Here is a 21105-nt window from a genome sequence, read left to right as displayed (position 1 = left end):
AATTTTTTTTTTTTTTTACATCTGCAACTTGTAAATAGTGAAATGTTGCCACCTAGTGGCCAGAAACATAACTAATAATTGCAGATCTAAATGATATCAATAGAAATCAAACAAAACAAAACATGGAAAAGAAAATAAGATGATACCTTTTTTATTGGATATAACTTAATACATTTCTTGATTAGCTTTCGAAGGTTGCCCTTCTTCGTCAGATGATTTTCCGATCTGACGAAGGGCAATCTTCGAAAGCTAATCAAGAAATGTATTAAGTTATGTCCAATAAAAAAAGGTATCATCTTATTTTATTTTCCATGTTTTATTTTGTTTGATTTCTATTGATAACCTTAAGAGTGGACTAACACGGCTACCACACTCCTCTACTTAAGATCTAAATGAAAAACCTTTAATAGTTATAAAAATACAGGTGGAAACAATTACTCTGTCGCATAATGTGTGCTAAGTACATCTAAAAAGGGCTTGCCACTTAATAGTCACAGCTATAAATAAATAAAAACAACACTGTGTAGTATAACATCTACCAATTAAACTATAAATTGTCTTGCAAGGAAGGAGAAAAAATCCTTTGAAGCTATATTTCTGAACAGAAGAAATAATTTTGAGCAATTTGTTCTGGGTATTGCACTGCTGGTAGCAATATATAAACTGTACGTTGAGGGGGTGGGGGCATGAAGTAGCTTGTAAAAAAATATTTAGAAATTAAGTTTTTTTTTCTTTTGTTTTCAGTTGAGTCCAATGAGAAAGCAAGTCAAGGACAAAACTCATGGACTGGCCCTATAGAGAACCATAGAACTGCAAACCACCACAGGCCTGGCTTGTAGTAGACAAAATATTTATAAAATATATATTTTTTTCTGTCTAGCTTCTCAACATTCTTTTCTTTGGCCAAATTATGTATAATGTTACCTAGCAGAGCAGTTCAACGTAACTAACATTTTTCCAGCTGTCAAATTGCTGCTTTAAGACTTTATACATATATTTTTCCTAAAAAGGACACATACCACCAACATTCCTTTCAGTACAATTCCTGTTTTCCAGTTCTCCTAACATTTTTAGACCATTATCTAGAAAGGCCAGTACAGCTTTTATTCTCAAGAAAAAGGAAGAACATTTTCCAATACCATATGATATTCTCAGTAGATGAGGTTCAAGAATTCAATTCAAACCAGTATTTTTGAAAAATATTTAATTAGAAATAATAATAAAGATAATAACTGAGTTTTACATTTTCTTTTTCATTGCTCCTTTTGTAACACTGGAGAGATAAGCGTCATAGATGATATTTAGGAAATTGTCATCATTCTGAAAAATAAAAGGACATGCTGTATGACAGATACACAATATATAAACTTGAGCAAAGTGTATAAGACTTGCAGGATATTAAATTCTAGCATGTGTTGGGAGTGTTTTTTTTTTTTTATTTTGTTGCCACAGTAGCTCAGGCTCACACAGGATAAAAAACAAATTGAATTTCCAGGTCCACATATCAAATGTGGGAAAAACTTGAAGTTCGATATTCACCCAACAGCACTCAGCATTTTATTAACAGCCACCAGTGTTATTCCTGAATATTCAATGCTGGGCCGTCAATGTTATTCCTGGATATTCAATTTGTGGAGCTGGCTAACGCACAGCCGATATTCAGCACTTAATCAGCTATGGATTATCACATAAAGATAACACTTTTATGTGGTCTCATTTATGTGGTTAACCTAGGGCCCTGTTTACTAAGGCGCGCTAGCATTTTTAACGCGCCTACAATTAGCGCGCATGTTAACTGTGTAGGTACCTATAGATATATTTTAGGCACATAGTTAACATGCGCACATGGTTAATGCATGTTAAAACTGTTAACATGCCTATAACGCAGCTTAGTAAACAGGGCCCCTAGCTGAACTGAGAGACATGAGGAAGCAACTACTCACCCTGGGATTGGTAGCATGAAATGTTGCTACTAATTGGGTTTCTGCTAGGTACTTGTGACCTGGCTTGGCCACTGTTTGGAAAACAGGATACCGGGCTAGATGGACCATTGGTCAGACCCAGTATGGCTACTCTTATGTTCTTATGTAAGTGCTGAATATCAGCACTTAACTGATCAAGTGGTGACTCCGCCCATGGAACACTCCCAAAATAGCCAGTTTGCAGTCTGGCGCTAACCAGTTTAAGTGCTGCTGAAAATAACCAGTTAACCGGTGAGGAAACTTTTCTGGTTGGTTAAATTGTGTTTGAATATCGTCCCTTGCTTTCTTGCATTAAGACTGATATGATCCACAGAACAACTAATAAGATATATGAGAAGTTCTAACAGAAGCGAACATTTCTCTGGGTAAGTAAACTTTAATTTGCTCTGTGATTTGGTGATTTAAAGAGTGTGGATAAAAGAGAAATTGTAAGTCTATTGATAAAGACAGTTTGAATTAAAAAAGAAACTTTATTAACTAGTTTCCATACAGGCTTATTTTCGAAAGAGAAAGACGCCCATATTTCGACCCAAATCGAGATGGGCACCTTTCTCTCATGGGCACCCAAATCGGTATAATCGAAAGCCAATTTTGGGCGCCTCCAACTGCAGTCTGTCGTGGGAATGAACAAAGCTGACGGGAGCGTGTCGGAGACGTGGTGAAGGCAGGACTGGGGCGTGTTTATCAGCCAAGGAGAGCTGGGCACCCTCGGCCAATAATGGAAAAAAGAAAGGCGGCAGTAACAAGAATTTGGGCCTCTTTTTTTGGACTTTTTTTTCCACGAACAAGTCCCCAAAAAGTGCCCCAACTGCCCAGATGACCACCTGAGGGAATCGGGGATGACCTCCCCTGACTCCCCCAGTGGTCACCAATCCCCTCCCACCAAAAAAAAAGAACTTTAAAAACTTTTTTTTTTGCCAGCCTCAAATGTCATACCCAGCTCCCTGACAGCAGTATGCAGTTCCCTGGAGCAGTTGTTAATGGGTGCAGTGGACTTCAGGCAGGTGGACACAGGCCCACCCCCCCCCCTACCTGTTACACTTGTGCTGGTAAATGGGAGCCCTCCAAACCGCCCCCAAAACCCACTGTACCCACATCTAGGTGCCCCCCTTCATCCCTTAAGGCTATGGTAATGGTGTAGAGTTGTGGGCAGTGGGTTTTGGGGGGGGGGATTTGGGGGGCTCAGCACCCAAGGTAAAGGAGCTATGGACTTGCAAAGTATTTTAATTTTTTTTTTTTTTTAACTTTTTTTCAAGTGCCCACTAGGGTCCCTGGTTGGTGTCCTGGCATGTGAGGGGGACCAGTGCACTATGAATCCTGGCCCCTCCCACGAGCAAATGCCTTGGAGTTGTTCGTTCTTGAGCTGGGCGGCTTCGGTTTCCATTATCGCTGAAAACCGATTCCGCCCAGCTCAAATCTGCCCAAATCTGATGCATTTGCCCGACAGCAACCGTATTATCGAAACAAAAGATGGACGCCCATCTTTTTCAAAAATACGGTCTGTCCCGCCCCTTCGCAGACCCGTCCTCGGAGATAGTCGTCCATGGAGATGGGCGTCCACGTTCGATTATGCCCCTCATAGTGTACAACCCTTTTCCTCACAGTTTTAAACAAACTTTTTGCCAGAGATAGAAACTTGACTGTCACAGCCTACAGCATTAATAGAAGGCACAGCAGGGTCTAGTTCAGTGTTCTCTCTCGACCACCCTCCCCAACTACCCATCCCTAGCACATCTCTTCATTTCTAATCTTAATTTCTAGTCAATTATTCTAATTAGGATAAAAGAAGGGAGTTTCATTACCTTTTATTATTTGCTGAGAAGCAAACACTAAATAAATAATACAATGTACCATATAACCTTAAGGCTCTTTATATTAGTCTAATACCCCTAGTACTTACCAAGTTTTAATTAATTAAACAACTCAATAATACTAGGATACAAACAACAGTCCAGCAGTGAGAGGGGTGCTATCCAGTGTTTTGCATTGGGTGCCACATGTATGATTATCTCCCAGATGATGAGAGGTTATGTGTGTGTGTGCTTGATGCAGAGCTCCTAGCTCTCAGAGAACAAGTCCATTCTCTTGTGGCTAGAGTAGCAGACTTGAAGGAGCTGAGGAAGACAAACAGGAGATCTACCAGGATGTTGGAGAGAAGTCTCATCTCCAGTCTGGCAGCCCTTGTGCAGCCTTGGAGGGAGGTCTCCTAAAAGGAGAGCATCACCCTGGTGAAGTAAGAAGTAATCCTGTAGCCAGGACCTACCCCCAGGGGAAGAAATATCCTCTTGCACTGAGGATGTTTCTCCAGGGGCTTCTGCCCAGGACAGATGTGTTAGGACAGCTGTTGTAGGTGGTGATTGGATCATTAGGCATGTAGATAGCTACGTGGCTGGTGGACATGAGGATTGCCTGGTCACTTGCCTGCCTGTACCAAGAAAATAGGAAAACGTGAGGGAAGCCCTGGAAGACTAGGCTCTTAGGTAGAAAGCTGAAATCCAGATCCTCTAGGGGAAAATGCTCCCTGTTCCATGTGCAGGACCTAAGAGGCAGGCAGAGCTCTGAAGTCTCAATGCATGGTTCAGAAGATGGTGCCAGGATGAGGGATTTAAATCTGTTAGGAACTGGACTACATTCTGGGAAAGGAGGAGCCTATTCTGAAAGGATGGACTTCACCTTAACCAAGATGGAACCAAGCTGATAGCACTAACATTTAAAAAGGAGATAGAGCAGCTTTTAAACTAAAATGGGGGGGGGAAAGCCGACAGTCACCCAGGAGCACAAGGTTCAGTGTGGAGTATCCTTGAAGGATACTATTGAAACAGGACATTTAGGGAATCCCAATAGAGAGGTTTCAACAATGGTGAAAGAAAGCCAGGAGTGATTATGGGGAGAGCAGAGTAAAGGATGCAATTTATCCCTGTCAACTTCTAAGCAGCTTGTATATGCAAGGAAAAAACACAATTTCAAGTTCTGTATACAAATCCTAGAAGCCTAAAAAACATGATGAAATTTGAGCTGACACCTGGAGTGAAGTCACTAAGGAAATCTTCTGTAGCAGAATTTAATTTTCAAAAAGGTGACTATGATAAAACAAGGAAAGTGGTTAAAAAGCTAAAAGGATTGCCCGCAAAGGTTAGGACTTTAAATCAGGTATGGACGCTATTTAAAAATATCATCTTGGAAGCCCAGACCAGATGTATTCCACATATTAACAAAGATGGACAGAAGAGCAAACAGCATGGTTAAAAAGTGACGTGAAAGAATCTATTAAAGCCAAAAGAACAACTTTCAAAAAATGGAAAAAGGATCCGAATGAAGAAAATAAGAAGCAACATAAGCACTGGTAAGTTAGATGCAAAGCATTGATAAAGAAGGCTTAAAAAGAATAGGAAGAGAAACTTGCCAAAATCTCAGTAACAACATTTTCAGGTACATCCGACGTTAGCCTGATTTGAGCCTGGAACAGAACTGGGGAACTTTGCTGTTGAGATCTGTGGCAAAAAGATCCACTGATGTTGAGAGACTATTCAAGCAGTTGCAAAACCCTGCTCAGTCTGTCCACCAAACAGTTGTCCTTTCCTGCTAGGTATGTGGCTTTGAGGACCATTCCATGAAGCAGGGCCTACTGCCACATCCGCACTGCTTCCTGACATGGAAGTGACATGTGCTGTTGAGACCATGTGCCCATCAATCTCAACATTTGCAAGTTGTGACCTGCTTGCTGCTTTGGCCCCGCGAGGCAAGTGTTGTCAAGGTCTCTGCTCTTGCTTGTGGAAGAAATGCTCAAACCTGCATTGTGCTCCTATGTACTACAATCGCTGACAGAGGAGAAGGTGGGGCAGGGTAGTTTATGACGGACCCTAGTAACTCCAACATTGAGATAGTTAGGCGCACTGACTCTGTCACTCCCTCCTGTGATGTGCTCTTGACCAGCCAATCACCCATTCTGGGAGTATACGCGTTTCCCTGTCTGCACAAATAAGCTGCAACTACTGCTAGACACTTGGTGAATACCCTGGGAGCTAACGCAAGGCCAAATGGCAGAATGTGATACTAGTACTGCAATTTCCCTATTTGGAATCTGAGATACTTCCTGTGACTGGGAAGTATTGAAACGTGGGTATGGGCATCCTTTAAGTCCAGAGAGCAGAGGTTTTTTTCCTGAATCATGGGGAGAAGGGTGCCCAGGGAAGTCATCCTGAACTTTTCTTTGGCTAGGAATTTGTTCAGTGCCCTTAGATCTAGGATGGGATGAAAGCCTATCATTTTCTTGGGCACAAGTACTACCTAGAATAAAATCCCTTCCCTTCTTCCCCTGGTGGCACACACTCAACTACACTGGCCTGAAGAAGGGCAGAGATTTCCTCTACAAGTACCTGCCTATGCTGAGAGCTTATGAACAAGGCTCTCAGTGGACAATCTGGTGTACAACTGGCTGGGACACTACAATTACACCCAAACTAGGATACGTTTCTCTATTTAAATCATTGGTGCATAAAATTACACTCCCGCTATGTAGGTACATTTTGTCTAGGCAAACTGCTGCCCTCCCCCAAATCTATCTGCACAAAAAGATGCAACGCAAGAGGCATTCCCAGGGTGCAGCCAAATTTCATTTGACCAGTATGGATAAAGTCAGGTAGATAAAGCTGGTGAGGGAAAAGTTATGCAGATATATTCAGTGGCAGACTTACCGGATTTAGTCCCATTGAATATCTGGATAATTTACCTGCTTATCAGCTCTTTGGATACAGGGCCCAACATTAATTAAATATGTTCTTGGAAAGATGAGCTGTGTACCATGACTTTGCAGTGATATGCAACATGCATTTGTAAGACACAAGACTAGCACTGATAACACTGCTGATCAAGAGAGTCTCCCAACAGAATAGGTTTTTCAACAAAATTCAAAAAGAAAATGAGGAAGCTGCAGAATCTGAAATAGCCAAAACTCATTACCCGAATAAGGTGTAGCAGTGTTTCTTGCAGTTGTGCCTTTGTTAGTGTGCTGCAGTTGCTGCTGGTACTACTATTCAAAACAGATGATTCTGACACCCTTGGAGGCAAAAGCAGGGAGGCTGAGCCTGGAGTGGATTCTTTGCTTGCCAGTGGTAATCTCCCACTTTCCACACCCTTTGGTTGAACCAGTGTGGACTGAGTGAACACCATGGGGGTCATCAACAGTGATGGAGTCACAGTAGCTGGGATGCGCTGTGGTGAGATGACCTGCTTAAACACCGATGTGACAGAAAACAGAGTTACCAACAGGTACTGTATTTTTACACACACAATGCACGATATGTGCATGAGTGCACTACACCCGTGTATTTTTACCAAGACATGCTAGTTGCAAAATTAGTGTGTTTTCTTTTTTTGTATTTAGGTATTTTGCAGGTTTCATGTGCTAATAATGTCTACAATTAATATACTTTAGAAAATTAAACTGGTACGGCATGCATTATCCCCCAGATTCTATATAGCACAACCAAAATTGCACACACAAATCTGGTCGTATTCTGGATTTGCATGCGCAATTTAATAAGCCAACCAGCTTCAATAATTGCCATTTAACAAGCAATTGACACTAACTGGCTTTAATTAGAATTTACATGCACAACTCGCTAAGCATATTCTTAAAAGTGGTGCATGTAAATTCTAATGTGCGCTGCCAAAAGGAGAATCTAGTCCTATAAGCATGAGCGCATTATGTGAGTTTATTTTTACACAGACATGCAATTTGTACGTGTTATATGCGTAAAAATACAGTAATTACAATAAGGATTACACAATTGACAACATAAGGGTACATTGTGAGTCATCTACAATGTTAGTGGATATGGATGGAAATTAATTCTACATGGCAATTACTAATGATCCTACTACTTTTCTCTAGCTTCTCATTTCTTCCCCCCTATCCATCTTAATGTAGGAATAGCAAACAGAAAAAGTATTGATTAGGACTGGGAGTAGAAAACTGTCTTGGAGAGTGGAAAAAGTGTTATGGAGGCAATAGCAGGACAGAAAAGAAAACAATGACCTGGTCAATAGCATAAATTTTCTTTTAAGATTGCTGACTACAGTCCCGTGAGATTAATATATTGTTACCTGAAAAAGGGGATTCTGCTTTTCAGACCTTGATTGCTTTTCCATCCAGGAATCCAAGGGTTTTGGAGTACCAGTAGTCTGAGCAACTACAGGAAACTTTGCTGCTAGGGCAGGTCTGCTGGAGCCATGGAAATGCTGCTCCTGTTGCACTATTTGCAGTTTGTTCAACAGTTCTTGTGGTGAAATAAGCCCAGAACTAGTCATCTGGTTGGTGGGGAGAGGAAGTGGAGGTCTAGGGATCTTAGGGTGCTCTGTACCAAGGGGCTGAGGTCTAAGAGTTTGAGTTTGAAGGGAGTCATTGAAATACATAAGTTGTGGCTGGGCTATTGTCTTTATCTCTGTTGCTGGTGCTGTAACAGTTACAGGAGTCCTGTTAAAGACTGAAGCTGTGCTCTGATTCAGTTTGGACATAGACTCCTGTGGTCCTTGCAGCTTTTGCAACAAACTCTGAGTTCCTGTTGTGTCTTGCAGCTGAAGAGAAGCCATAATACCCTGTGCTGGGGCAGGTTGAAAAAATCCATCAAAGTCCGTTGTACCATTCATACCATCATTTTCAGACAGCCTGTTCTCTAGAAGCTCAGAAACTGGCTGAAGGTCTGTTCCATGCACCACAAGTTTCTGAATGGCTGGGCAAAGCTGTTTTTCCATAGTAAGCATATTTTCATTGGCTCCTAGTCTAGCAGGCTCCTCGTACGACAGTGAGTGAACTACACCCTGTCGTATATGAGGCCTCTCTGAGACCTGTTTCAACGGTTGATCTATGATATTTTTGAAGGTTTTGTCTTGCTTTCCAAAAAGTGCCATTAAAGATAAGTGTTGTGGTTCCAAGTCTGTGAACTGAAGGACATAACATAACAGCAACTGAAAATTCAGATCCTTCAACTCTGACTTCTCTGGGGCTCAATGTAGGTGACAATTGGGCTCATTTTCAAAAGAGAAGGATGTCCATCTTTTGACAAATTGGAAGATGGGCGTCCTTCTCCCAGGGACGTCCAAATCGGTATAATCGAAACCCGATTTAGGACGTCTCCAACTGCACTCCGTCACAAGGACGGCCAAAGTTCAAGGGGGCATGTCGGAGGCGTAGCGAAGGCGGGACTTGGGCATGCCCAACACTTGGACATCCTTGACCCATAATTGAAAAAAAACAAGGACATCCCTGACTAACAGTTGGACGTTTTCACCCGGACCTGTTTTTATTACGACTAAGGCACAAAAAGGTGCCCGAAATGACCATTTGACCACCGGAGAGAATCGTGGATGACCTCCCGTTACTCCCCCAGTGGTCACTAAGCCCCTCCCACCTTCACAAAACATCTTTCAAAATATGTTGTGCCAGCCCCTATCCCAGCCTCAGATGTCATACTCAGGTCCATGACAGCGAATGAAGGTCCCAAGAGCAATTTTAGTGGGTACTGCAGTGCACTTCAGACAGGTGGACCCAGGCCCATACCCCACCTACCTCCTGTTACATTTGTGGAGGAAACAGCAAGCTCTCCAAAACCCACCACAAACCCACTGTACCCATATATAGGTGCCTCCCTTCACCCGTAAGGGCTATGGTAGTGGTGCAGTTGTGGGTAATGGGTTTGGGAGGCTCAGCACACAAGGTAAGGGAGCTATGTACCTGGGAGCAATTTATGAAGTCCACTGCAGTGCCCCCTAGGGTGCCCCGGTTGGTGTCCTGGCATGTCAGAGGGACCAGTGCACTTCAAATGCTGACTCCTCCCACGACCAAATGATTTGCATATGGTCATTTCTGACATGGACGTCTTTGGTTTCGAAAATCGCCGAAAATCAGAAACGACCATGCCTAGGGATGTCCAAATCTAGGGATGGTGAAATTTAAGGATTTGGACGTCCCGGATGGTATTTTCGAAATGAAATATGGACGTCCATCTTGTTTCGAAAATACGGGTTTCCCCATCCCTAGATTTCACCATTTCGCAAGGACGTCCAAAATCGCAACTTGGACGTCCCTTTCGAAAATGCCCCTCTATGTGTTGCAGTAGGTTAAAGCACTAGACACAAAAGTTGATATCACTGGCAGTTTTAATCAGGACATTTCTATTATAGCAAGAATGTTAAAGTTTATGGCCAGCTAGAATTATATTAAAATCTACATTACACAAATCAAGGTAGTTTCACACAGTTCCAGCTACACTATTTTCTAAGTTAGGAGTGCTTAACTGCAATCCTGGAGGGCCACAAACCAGATACTACTAATGAATATGCATGAGATATCTGCATACAATGGAGGCAGTGTTTACAAAACATGAATATTTATTGTGATATCTCAAAAATTTGAACTCCTTCCAGGATTGTAGTTCAACATCTCCGTATTCTAAAATTTTTAGGAATACAACTTTAATCTGATTTATTTTTAAATTATTATGAGCATCTGCTTCAATTCAACTTTTTTGAAGAGGTCACCACACTTGTCAACTTGCGACTTAAAAAAAATAATTATTATAAAATTAATACAAAGTTTCACCAGCCATCACCTCAAAGCCCATATCTTTTCCTCCTCAAATCACAAACTCAGAAACAATGTGTACATGAATCATACTCAGCATACAGGAAATAACATACCTTGCCTTGATGAGGTACTGGATGGTGCAGGTTTTCACTGGGTTTCACTGGGATTGGTTTAATCAGATTGGGATTGTTGTAGATGGCAGTGGAACTTGTCATCTGCTTTGGTTCTGAACAGGTTTTGTACTTTAAAACAGAAGAAAATAATATACAAGTGACCAAAGAAATAAAGTATTGTAAACCTCATATCATAGAAAAAGAAATTAAAGCAAGATCTAGACTAACAAAACAATTAGGATATACATCAAGATTTAAAGAGGCAGAGGAAAAAAATATACACACATATATATATAGATACATATATATATATATATAGATAGATATAGATATAAACACAAGATTCAAGTCTTTTGTATATCTATACACACACATATAAGGTGCAAGTCTTTTGTGTGTGTGTGTGTGTGTGTGTGTATATATATATATATATATATATATATATATATATATAACAGCGTATATGCAAAAAAATACAAAGAAGCATATAGTGGCAATTCTATAAATAAGGCACTAACATTTGTGTGTCGAATACACGAGTAAATGATTAGAATTCTGGTATATGCATGTGTATGTGTGCATGTACATGCATAAATGTCTAAAATCCAAACACTATTCTGTCAATAGGTGACTACTTTCCTTTATAGACTATATGCTTAAATATAGAACCACTAAATAAAAGCACACTGCTATAAACAAAATAATTGGATACAATTAGCAAAAAGGCTTACAAAATACACATTTAGACATATAGGGCCCTGTTTACTAAGGTGCACTAACACTAGACACACCCATATATTCTTATGGGTGTCTCTAGCATTATTAATACCTGCTAAAAACGCTAGTGCGCCTATAGTGCGGCTTAGTAAACAGGGCCCATAAAGTTGCCAAATAAAAAAATCTGTTAATTTCAGAGGTGCATATTCAATACAATGTGTCCAAAAAATCAAAACCTGACATGTTTTTGTTCTTTTGATCTTGGACTTGTATCAAAGAGAAAATGCCCAGCAGAAGGAATGCAATGAAATTTTTGAAGGGAGGATATGCACATATTTCAGGAAATATTTCCCATACCTCTTACTCTGTTTATGACTATACCTTTTGCAACATAGTGTAAGCTACATTGAGCCTGCAAATAGGTGGGAAAATGTGGGGTACAAATGCAGCAAATAAATAAATAAAATATTGCATTTGCTAATTTTCAAACAGAAATAAAGTATGTGCGATAAAGTGTACGCATCCCTTGTACTTATTTTATCAGCAGCCAGTGAAAGGGTAGAGGACAAAATACAACACACACATTTAAACAATCCAATTGTACACATGGTTTTCCTCCAGTGGCGTACCAAGGGGGGGGGGGGGGCAGTGGGGGCGGTCTGCCCCGGGTGCATGCCGCTGGGGGGTGCCGCTGCGCGCGCCTGCTGCGAGAGTTCGCTAACTTCTCTCATTCGCTGTTACTTCCTGTTCCGGGGCACAGGGAGCTGCAGCGAACGAGCAAAGTTAGTAAACTCGCAGCAGGCGCGCGCTGCGGCACCCCCCCCACCAGCAGCATGCACCGGGGGGGGGGGGGGGGGGCTCCGCGCTGCATCAGGAGGGGGCGGGGCACCGCCCCGGGTGTCCGCCCCCCTAGGAACGCCACTGTTTTCCTCCTCAACCTAAATGAACGAATGCCTTTTTTAAAAATGTGTCTACGAGTACTCTGAAACTTGCAAATACTGTGAAACACATTTGAGGCGGTGCGGGGGCAATTTTCAGTCAGGCCATTTTACCTTCATAAATACCTTTGACAGTTGTCCTGTACATGCATTAAAAGTCAGATGAACCAGACCTATGATGAGAAAGTGTGCCCTGCATGTTACAGTCTACTACTGATTCATCATACTAACTCTATCAATGTCAAGTTTTTCCAGTCAGTACCAGAACTTAATTTATCATGAACAGCTGAAGACTAGAATCAAGGAAAAAGAAGTGCTAAATATGGGGGGATATAGCTATCATAGAACGATAACAGTAGGAGGACAATATGGCATTGCAGTGAGATGCCAGTGTTTTCTTGTTCTTGCTGTTTTGTTATTTCTTGGCAATTTCATTGCTGATTTTACCTTTCTTGATGCCTAAGGGGAAGATAGCTGCAGCTGCCCGGCAGCCTCAGAACCCCGGAACGAGGCAGGCAGAGTCCCTTCTCAGCGTGTTCCTGCTGGCCAAACATGAGAGAGAGTTTGGGCCTCCAGAATAAGGTGTCACACAGCCCAGTGTGTCCAGCTCCTCCTCAGCCACCATGGAATGCAGTAACAGTGGGGTCGCTTTCATTGATGGAACTTCACATGAAGGACTCGTGGGTATGCTCCAGCTGCCGAATTGCTCGTGGCTAAAGTCAGGCTGGTCGACCTGGCTCAAAGATCTGGAGTTGAAGAGTCTTTGTAAGGGAGTGGGTTTGGAGGGAATAATCCCTGTGTTCCATCTATTCCTCCCCTTGGTGAAGCCTGTGGAAGTGACTTTGGAGGCCATATAGACAGTGGAGCATCCTAGGGGGCAATGCAGTGAACTTCACATAAAAGTCCTAGGTACACATCTGACCATTACCCCCTTATATTGCATAGTGAGTCCTTCAAACCCCACGAAAAACCTACTGTACCCAACTATACACCACTACAATAGCCCTTATGGCTGCAGGTGTCACCTATATGTGGGTACAATAGGTTTGGGGGTTTTGGGGGGGATCTGACACTTTCCACCACAAGTGCAATAGTTTGGATTATGGGCCTGGGTCATCTTCTCTGCAGTGCACTGCACCAACCACTAAGCTATTCCAGGAACCTGCTTGCTACTCTAATGGGACTGGCCAAAATATATGAAGATGTCAGAGATGCTGGTATGTACTGTTTCACTTACATTTTTGCAGGGTAGAAAGGGGTCAGTGACCACTGAAGGAGCAAGGGGGTGTCATTCCTCTATTCCTGCAGTGGTCATCTGGTCATTTAAGCCACTTTTTTGTGGCTTATTCGTTAAAAAAACTGGTCTAAACCAAACCATCAAACTTATAGCCCTGGATGTTTTTGCTTTGTTCCACCATGGCAGAAAAACATCCAAGTGTTTGGACCGCCCAGATCCCACCCTTAACAAGCCCCGGACATGCCCCCTTGTGATTTGAACGCACCTCGGCTGGTCTTCATAGAAAAACGTCTAAAAATTGGTTTTGAAAATACCAATTTGGATGTTTTTATGAGAAAAATGTCCAAATGCAGATTTATGCCACTTTTTGGAAGTTTTTTTTTCTCTTTTGAAAATAAGCCCCATAGTATATGAGTTTGTTGTTCCTTTTCACATAGTCTTTCTTATTTCATTTTCTGTCACATTTTTAAAGTCCTTTTCCTTCATGACTTTAATCTTAGAATTTCTTTCATTTGTGGACTTGGCAGATAGCTGACTTATTTTTTTTAAATACTCCTAGTGACAATATCAGTATATTCTAGATGCTATTTCTGGTCAACATATTTTCTTGATATGTAATTACTGTAATTCCAATAAATGTGTGTCTTTGGAGGAAAAGAACAGCTACAGAGGTGGTAACAGTGGCTGATGGAAGAGCTAGGTGAAACAGCAAGCAATCATGCTGCTCTTAGAAGATAAACTTATTATATACTGAACTGCACAGCAGGATCTGGCAGTCAGTGGAGCATTTTGTACTGTTTATTATATGAATAATTGAATGATTACAATTTTATTCCCAAAGATAAAACACTTAGGGGCCCTTTTAAAAAAAACCACGGTAGAGCTACCATGGCAATGGCATGCGGTAGATTGGCCCTACTGCTGGGCTACCGAAGGAGCCCGGCAGTAGTTCTGGTGTGTGCTACATGCCATTTCCAGTGCTTAAAATGTTTGTTTTTTAGCACCCTGGGCTTACCCGGTGCTGCCTGGTTACCACCAGGTTAGCGCAGGAGCCCTTACGGCCTCCTAAACAGGAAGGCGGTGAGGGCTCCCCTAGGAAATGGCCGCATAGCATGTGCTTAACTTACCGCACAGCCATTTCCTTTTTTAAAAAAGTTTTTTTAAACACCTAATTGTTCCTTTAATTTCTTCTTGTGATACGATAGCTAATAACTTCAGAACGTTTAAGAAATCACACAGGCTAAAAACAATGTTTGAGAACATTTTTTTGAACTGCATATATAAAAACTTGTAAGAAAAGCTATTGCCAGTTATATTATAAAGCAAAGTCCATGAAAAATATCAGACTTGCAAACAAGTTCAGCATCCCTCTGTAGAAAGTGATTTCTGAATAACAGTAACCGTTACTTGCCAAAGAGTCTAACAATGACCTAAATAAATGTGGAATCATAGTTATAACTCAAATTTACTGCTAAGCCAAAATAAGATTAGGAGTTATGCTCATTAAGAGCCACAAAATCTAGGCTCTACATCACAGAAATGCAGGTTTAAAAACACAACAAGCTGCAGAAGGAAAGTTATTTTCCTGTCTCAGGGTCTAAATAAGCACAGGTCAGTTGTTTTGAACCTCCAGGAAGTCAACCTATACTAAGTTTAAAAGTTTTACATGTTTGCTTATTCCATACTTGATATACCACCTTTCTGTAGATACAGTCAAATCGGTTTACATATACTACTTTTTGCAGGTACTTTTCTGTCCCTAATGGCCTCACAATCTAAGGTTATTTGTACCTGGAGCAATGGAGGGTTCAGTGACTTGCCCAGGGTCACAAGAAGTTGCAAGGCTGCTTTATTCAGCCTTGCAGTGCTGCGTACTGCTTACAGAAATTGGCTCCAAATTCTTTTCAACTCTACCTCCCGTGACAGCTGTGACCTGTATAAAATCACTTAAGACTCCTTTCCTAAAACTTAAATTGCAAATTCAGACCGTGAAGGGACCTTGGAACCGTACAATTAATCTTGCATAATGTCAAGTATACTGACAGCTCACTGTAAATAAGTATCTATTTAAAGCTACAGCACCAAAACATTTTTAGCAAAGTACAAAATGAACATGCCTATTAGATTGTGTTACAATGATCATGATCAGAAATTTGTCCAAAGTTTCAAGAATGCAACAGGAGTTCAGCATTTTGAAGAGGTAAAGGTAACTAACGTTCTCAGCCTGACACTATCACTAGAACACATTTCTACATTATAAACACAAAAGAGCTCTTTTTAAAAAAAAAAAAAAAAAAAAAAAGACACATGAAATTTACTTGTGATATATGATGTGCATTGATTAGCATGAAACATCAAATTAAAGCATATTAACCTAGGAATTAGCATACATATAACGAATTTGCACATATTTACACATGGAGGGGATTAATCGAACGTCGCTGGCCAAATAGATCGCCGGCGATCTATGTTGGCAGCGGCGCTACAGCTGGCTGGAACCGTATTATCGAAAAAGATGGCTGGCCATCTTTTTTTTCCCGATAATACGGTTTAGCCCGGCCAAATACCTTGGAGTTCGCCAAGTTTGAGATGGCCGGGTTTGTTTTTCAGCGATAATGGAAAGTTATGTCGGCCATCTCAAACCCCGGCCAAATTCAAGGCATTTGGCCATGGGAGGAGCCAGCATTTTCAGTGTACTGGCCCCCCTGACATGCCAGGACACCAACCAGCCACCCTAGGGGTCACTGCGGTGGACTTCAGAAAAGCTCCCACGTGCATAGCTCCCTTACTTTGGGAGCTGAAACCCACTACCCACAAATGTACTGCACCCACTAAAATTGCTCCAGGGACCTGCATACAGCCTCTAGGACTTATTGCTGCTGTATAACTTTGGCACACCAGTTCACACCTGAAGACTAATCTCTCTGAAAAAGTCCTTTCTTGAAATAAGCACGTTTACTCACAGTTAACTGCAGATCAGAGGTTGTGCCCCACTGGCAAAGAGTCCCCTGGTACTAAGATTAGCTGTAGGTCAGAGCTGGCACAATGGTGTACAATGCCCTCTTTCAGCACCATTCAAGGTAAGAACTAAGTTCTCTAATGTGGGTAACACAGGAAAGGGAACTAAAACTGGCTTACAAAAATGGCCACTACCGCATGGACTACAACAGGAAACAAAAAAGGGCACACTCTGACTCAGTTAGCAGGGGGGAAAAGCACCATGGGAGTAGAGCCCAGTACCCTACACCCACCACAATGCATTGCTAATGTGACTCTGCAGGGCACCTAACAGAAAAGGTGTCACACTCACCCGAGAGCCACATCGCAACCAGGAAAAGGCTGTCGGAGGATACAACACATTCTGCTGTCATGGAGGTGGGTACGGCATTTGAGGCTGGCATACAGGCTGGCAAAAAAGGTTTTTAGTTTTATTTTTTTAGTATGGAAGGGGATTGGTGACCACTGGGGGAGTATGGGGAGGTCATCCCCCATTCCCTCCAGTGGTCATCTGGTCAGTTGGGGCACCTTTTTGAGGCTTGGTCGTGAAAATAAAAGGACCAAGTAAACCCGGCGAAATACTGCTTAACGCCGCTTTTTTTTTTTTTTTCCATTATCGGCAAAAGCCGGCCATCTGGTAGCCACGCCCATGCCCGCCCATGTCCCACCTTCTCTAATCTACCGACACGCCCCCTTGAACTTTTGCAGGCAAAGCGACGGGAAAGCAGCGATGCTGTCTAAAATGGCGCTTTCGATTATACCGATTTCGCCTGCCATCTCCCGATTTGTGTTGGAAGATAGCCGGCGAGCACTTTCGATTATAAGCTGGATAGTAACATATAGTAAATGACGGCAGATAAAGACCTGTATGGTCCATCCAATATGTCCAACAAGATAAACTCATTTTACATGGTATGCAATACTTTCTGTGTATACCCGAGTTTGATTTATCCTTGCCATTCTCAGGGCCCAGCACTCTTGTACGAAAAGTTCTGAAGTTAACATTGAAGCCCCTTAAAATTTACAGTCTAGCCCATCCATATCTATTCAGTTATGATCAGGGCACAAACTGTAGAAGTCTGCCCAGCACTGGTTTTGCTTCCCAATTACCGGTGTTGCCACCCAATTTCCGCTAAGATTCTGTGGATCCATTCCTTCGTGTTTATCCCACACATGTTTGAATTCCATTACTGTTTTCATCTCCACCATCTCCCACGGGAGGGCATTCCAATTATCCACCACCCTTTCCATGAAAAAATACTTCCTGGCATTACTCCTAAATATGCCCCTCTTCAACCTCAATTCATGTCCTCTGGTTCTACCACCTTCCCGTCTCCAGAAAAGGTTTGTTTGTGGATTAATACCTTTCAAACATTTGAATGTCTGTATCACTTCACCTGTTTCTCCTTTCCTCCAAGGTATACACGTTCAGGTCGGCAACTCTCTCATCATACGGTTTGCAACGCAAATCCCATACCATTTTTGTAGCTTTTCTTTGCACCACTTCCAGTCTTTTTACATCTTTAGCATGATACGGTCTCCAAAACTGAAGTGGGGCTTCACCAACGACTTGTAGAGGAGCATCAACACCTCTGTTCTTCTGCTGGTTATACCCCTCTCTATGAAGCCTAGAATCCTTCTGGCCACGGTCGTCACCTTGTCACATTGTTTCTTCACCTTCAGATCCTCGGACACCAATATCCCAAGGTCTCTCTCCTGAGACGAGCTTACTAATCTCTCCCCTCCTATTCAGTATCTCTTTTGGGTTTCTGCACCCAACTAACAATCACTCTGCACTTCTTGGCATTAAATTTTAATTAAACCACAAAGCTGGGGATAATAGAAAAAAACTGGAGTAAATTATATCACAAGTATGTTTAAATATAGATACTCCAGACTCTTACTGAAACAGTACATAAGTACATAAGTACATAAGTAGTGCCATACTGGGAAAGACCAAAGGTCCATCTAGCCCAGCATCCTGTCACCGACAGTGGCCAATCCAGGTCAAGGGCACCTGGCACGCTCCCCAAACGTAAAAACATTCCAGACAAGTTATACCTAAAAATGCGGAATTTTTCCAAGTCCATTTAATAGCGGTCTATGGACTTGTCCTTTAGGAATCTATCTAACCCCTTTTTAAACTCCGTCAAGCTAACCGCCCGTACCACGTTCTCCGGCAACGAATTCCAGAGTCTAATTACACGTTGGGTGAAGAAAAATTTTCTCTGATTCGTTTTAAATTTACCACACTGTAGCTTCAACTCATGCCCTCTAGTCCTAGTATTTTTGGATAGCGTGAACAGTCGCTTCACATCCACCCGATCCATTCCACTCATTATTTTATACACTTCTATCATATCTCCCCTCAGCCGTCTCTTCTCCAAGCTGAAAAGCCCTAGCCTTCTCAGCCTCTCTTCATAGGAAAGTCGTCCCATCCCCACTATCATTTTCGTCGCCCTTCGCTGTACCTTTTCCAATTCTACTATATCTTTTTTGAGATACGGAGACCAGTACTGAACACAATACTCCAGGTGCGGTCGCACCATGGAGCGATACAACGGCATTATAACATCCGCACACCTGGACTCCATACCCTTCCTAATAACACCCAACATTCTATTTGCTTTCCTAGCCGCAGCAGCACACTGAGCAGAAGGTTTCAGCGTATCATCGACGACGACACCCAGATCCCTTTCTTGATCCGTAACTCCTAACGCGGAACCTTGCAAGACGTAGCTATAATTCGGGTTCCTCTTACCCACATGCATCACTTTGCACTTGTCAACATTGAACTTCATCTGCCACTTGCACGCCCATTCTCCCAGTATCCAAAATATTTATTACTATACACATCACTCCTACTACATTCATAATACACATACATACAATCCACTGTTAGATCTAATCACTAAACCCAATGCTGAAAATGTATAAACTATTGTCCAAAATGAGGCTCCCGTATGAAAAAAGATTTTTGTTGTCAAAGCTAAGCTGACCACCAAATCCCACCAGTGTAGGCAAACAACAGTAGGGTCCAGGAAGCAATATCCACAAGCAGTCAATGAATAATAGTTCTCACAAAAATGTCGATGGAAGCTGTCGCCTTTCAAACATATTAGTCAATAATACATTTTCTTGGTAACATCAAGTTCTAAGCCATCTGGATAGAGACGTGGAGCAGAAACAACCAAACAAACATTAGGCAGCCATTAGGTCAGCAGTTGGACTTAAGTCAGTAGCTCCTCTGCTCCCGAATGCAAGACCACATTTCGTACATTCTTCCTCAGGAGAAGCAAGAAGAATCACAGAGGACCAATATCCAAATCATGCCGACATGCTTGCTTCTCCTGAAGAAGAATGTACGAAATGCGGTCTCCTACCACCGACGTGAGACTTACCGGTATGTAGTTTCCCATTTCTTCCCTGTTTCCACAACACCCCAATAGCCGTAGTGTTAGATTTGCACTTAATACATGTTAATTTCTTGCATTAAAATGTGTTAACTGAAAAATCTAATGTATTTTAGTAAAAAGGTACCCTACACATTTCAACCAGCACAAAAACTGTTTCTTAGCAAACCACTACTCTGCAATCAAGAACTGGGTAGCATAAAGGGAGATGCAACATCTGTAAAGATGGACAGGAGGAACTTAATATAGCAATGTTCCAGACAGATTAAAGCTCACCTTAGTGTATTCATCTTTGGCCTTGGTTAACATCTGCAGGATATCTACTTGTTTGGAATCACCAGGATTCAGGCTCAATGGAGAAGCCCCTGTTCCAGTCCCATGTTGTGCTCTGAGCTGCTCTTCATGAGTTAAACTAAGAAGGATAGAGAAACAAAATACACAAGGGGAAAAAACCTTTTTTTTTTTTTTTTAAATAAGAGAACAGCTGCTGGGTAAGAAGACAGAGAGGGTATAACAGGCTGAGGAAGAAAAGATGGTGTGTGGAGGGGGGGAGGGGGGATTTTGGATCTGGAATTGACTTTGGACCATGATCTTAGATTAACATCTTCTATACCTAAAACTTGTTGTAGACTTTTTGGAACATTACAGATCCAGAAGCACATTTCAAAAACTAAATAAAAGAAAATGGCTTATTTCCTGAAGGCTGATAATAAAATAGCCAAATAGAGGCTAAGGACACTTCCATCTCATTTTCCATAAATGCCATTCTGGGCACGTCTGATGTGCAACAACTCAAAAAGCCAAAAATACCTCAACCCATATCATGATCTTTCAATCAAAAAAAAAAAAACCCCAAACAAAAAAACCAAATAAATTGCAGAGGCGAGTTCTAAAATCAAAGTACATTTTCTTTGAAAAATGTGTTCATATCAAAAACAGACTGCCTTTAAAGGCCTCCTTTTACAAAGCTGCGCTAGCAATCAGCAGCGAACCAAATGCAACAAAGTCCATTCAACTCCTATGGGCTTCATCACATTTGGCATGCGGTAATCACTACTACAGCTTTATAAAAGGAGCCCACAGATAGCCATAGGATATTTGAAATTTGCACTAAAAGCCATTTA

General features: G+C 41.8%; 1 protein-coding gene across 4 annotated transcripts in view; it reads right to left on the bottom strand.

Annotated features, from left to right (window-relative positions):
- Nucleotides 1–691: 691 nt before the first annotated feature.
- Nucleotides 692–21105, bottom strand: part of DCP1B (decapping mRNA 1B) — a 91526-nt gene continuing 71112 nt past the window's right edge. For 3 of the 4 annotated variants that reach the window (XM_030214167.1, XM_030214170.1, XM_030214169.1), the window contains 5 exons: nt 20258–20393; nt 10680–10808; nt 8088–8924; nt 6942–7211; nt 692–1320 (listed from right to left, as the gene is read on the bottom strand). In XM_030214167.1, the coding sequence (XP_030070027.1) occupies nt 1240–1320; nt 6942–7211; nt 8088–8924; nt 10680–10808; nt 20258–20393 (1453 nt within the window). In that variant the 3' untranslated portion in view covers nt 692–1239. The remainder of the gene's footprint in view (nt 1321–6941; nt 7212–8087; nt 8925–10679; nt 10809–20257; nt 20394–21105) is intronic. The other variant, XM_030214168.1, reaches the window with a different exon arrangement.

The sequence above is a fragment of the Microcaecilia unicolor genome, chromosome 9 (genome assembly GCF_901765095.1).
Source record: "Microcaecilia unicolor chromosome 9, aMicUni1.1, whole genome shotgun sequence".
Lineage (NCBI taxonomy): Eukaryota > Metazoa > Chordata > Amphibia > Gymnophiona > Siphonopidae > Microcaecilia > Microcaecilia unicolor.
This window is presented reverse-complemented; position numbering and strand designations above follow the sequence as displayed.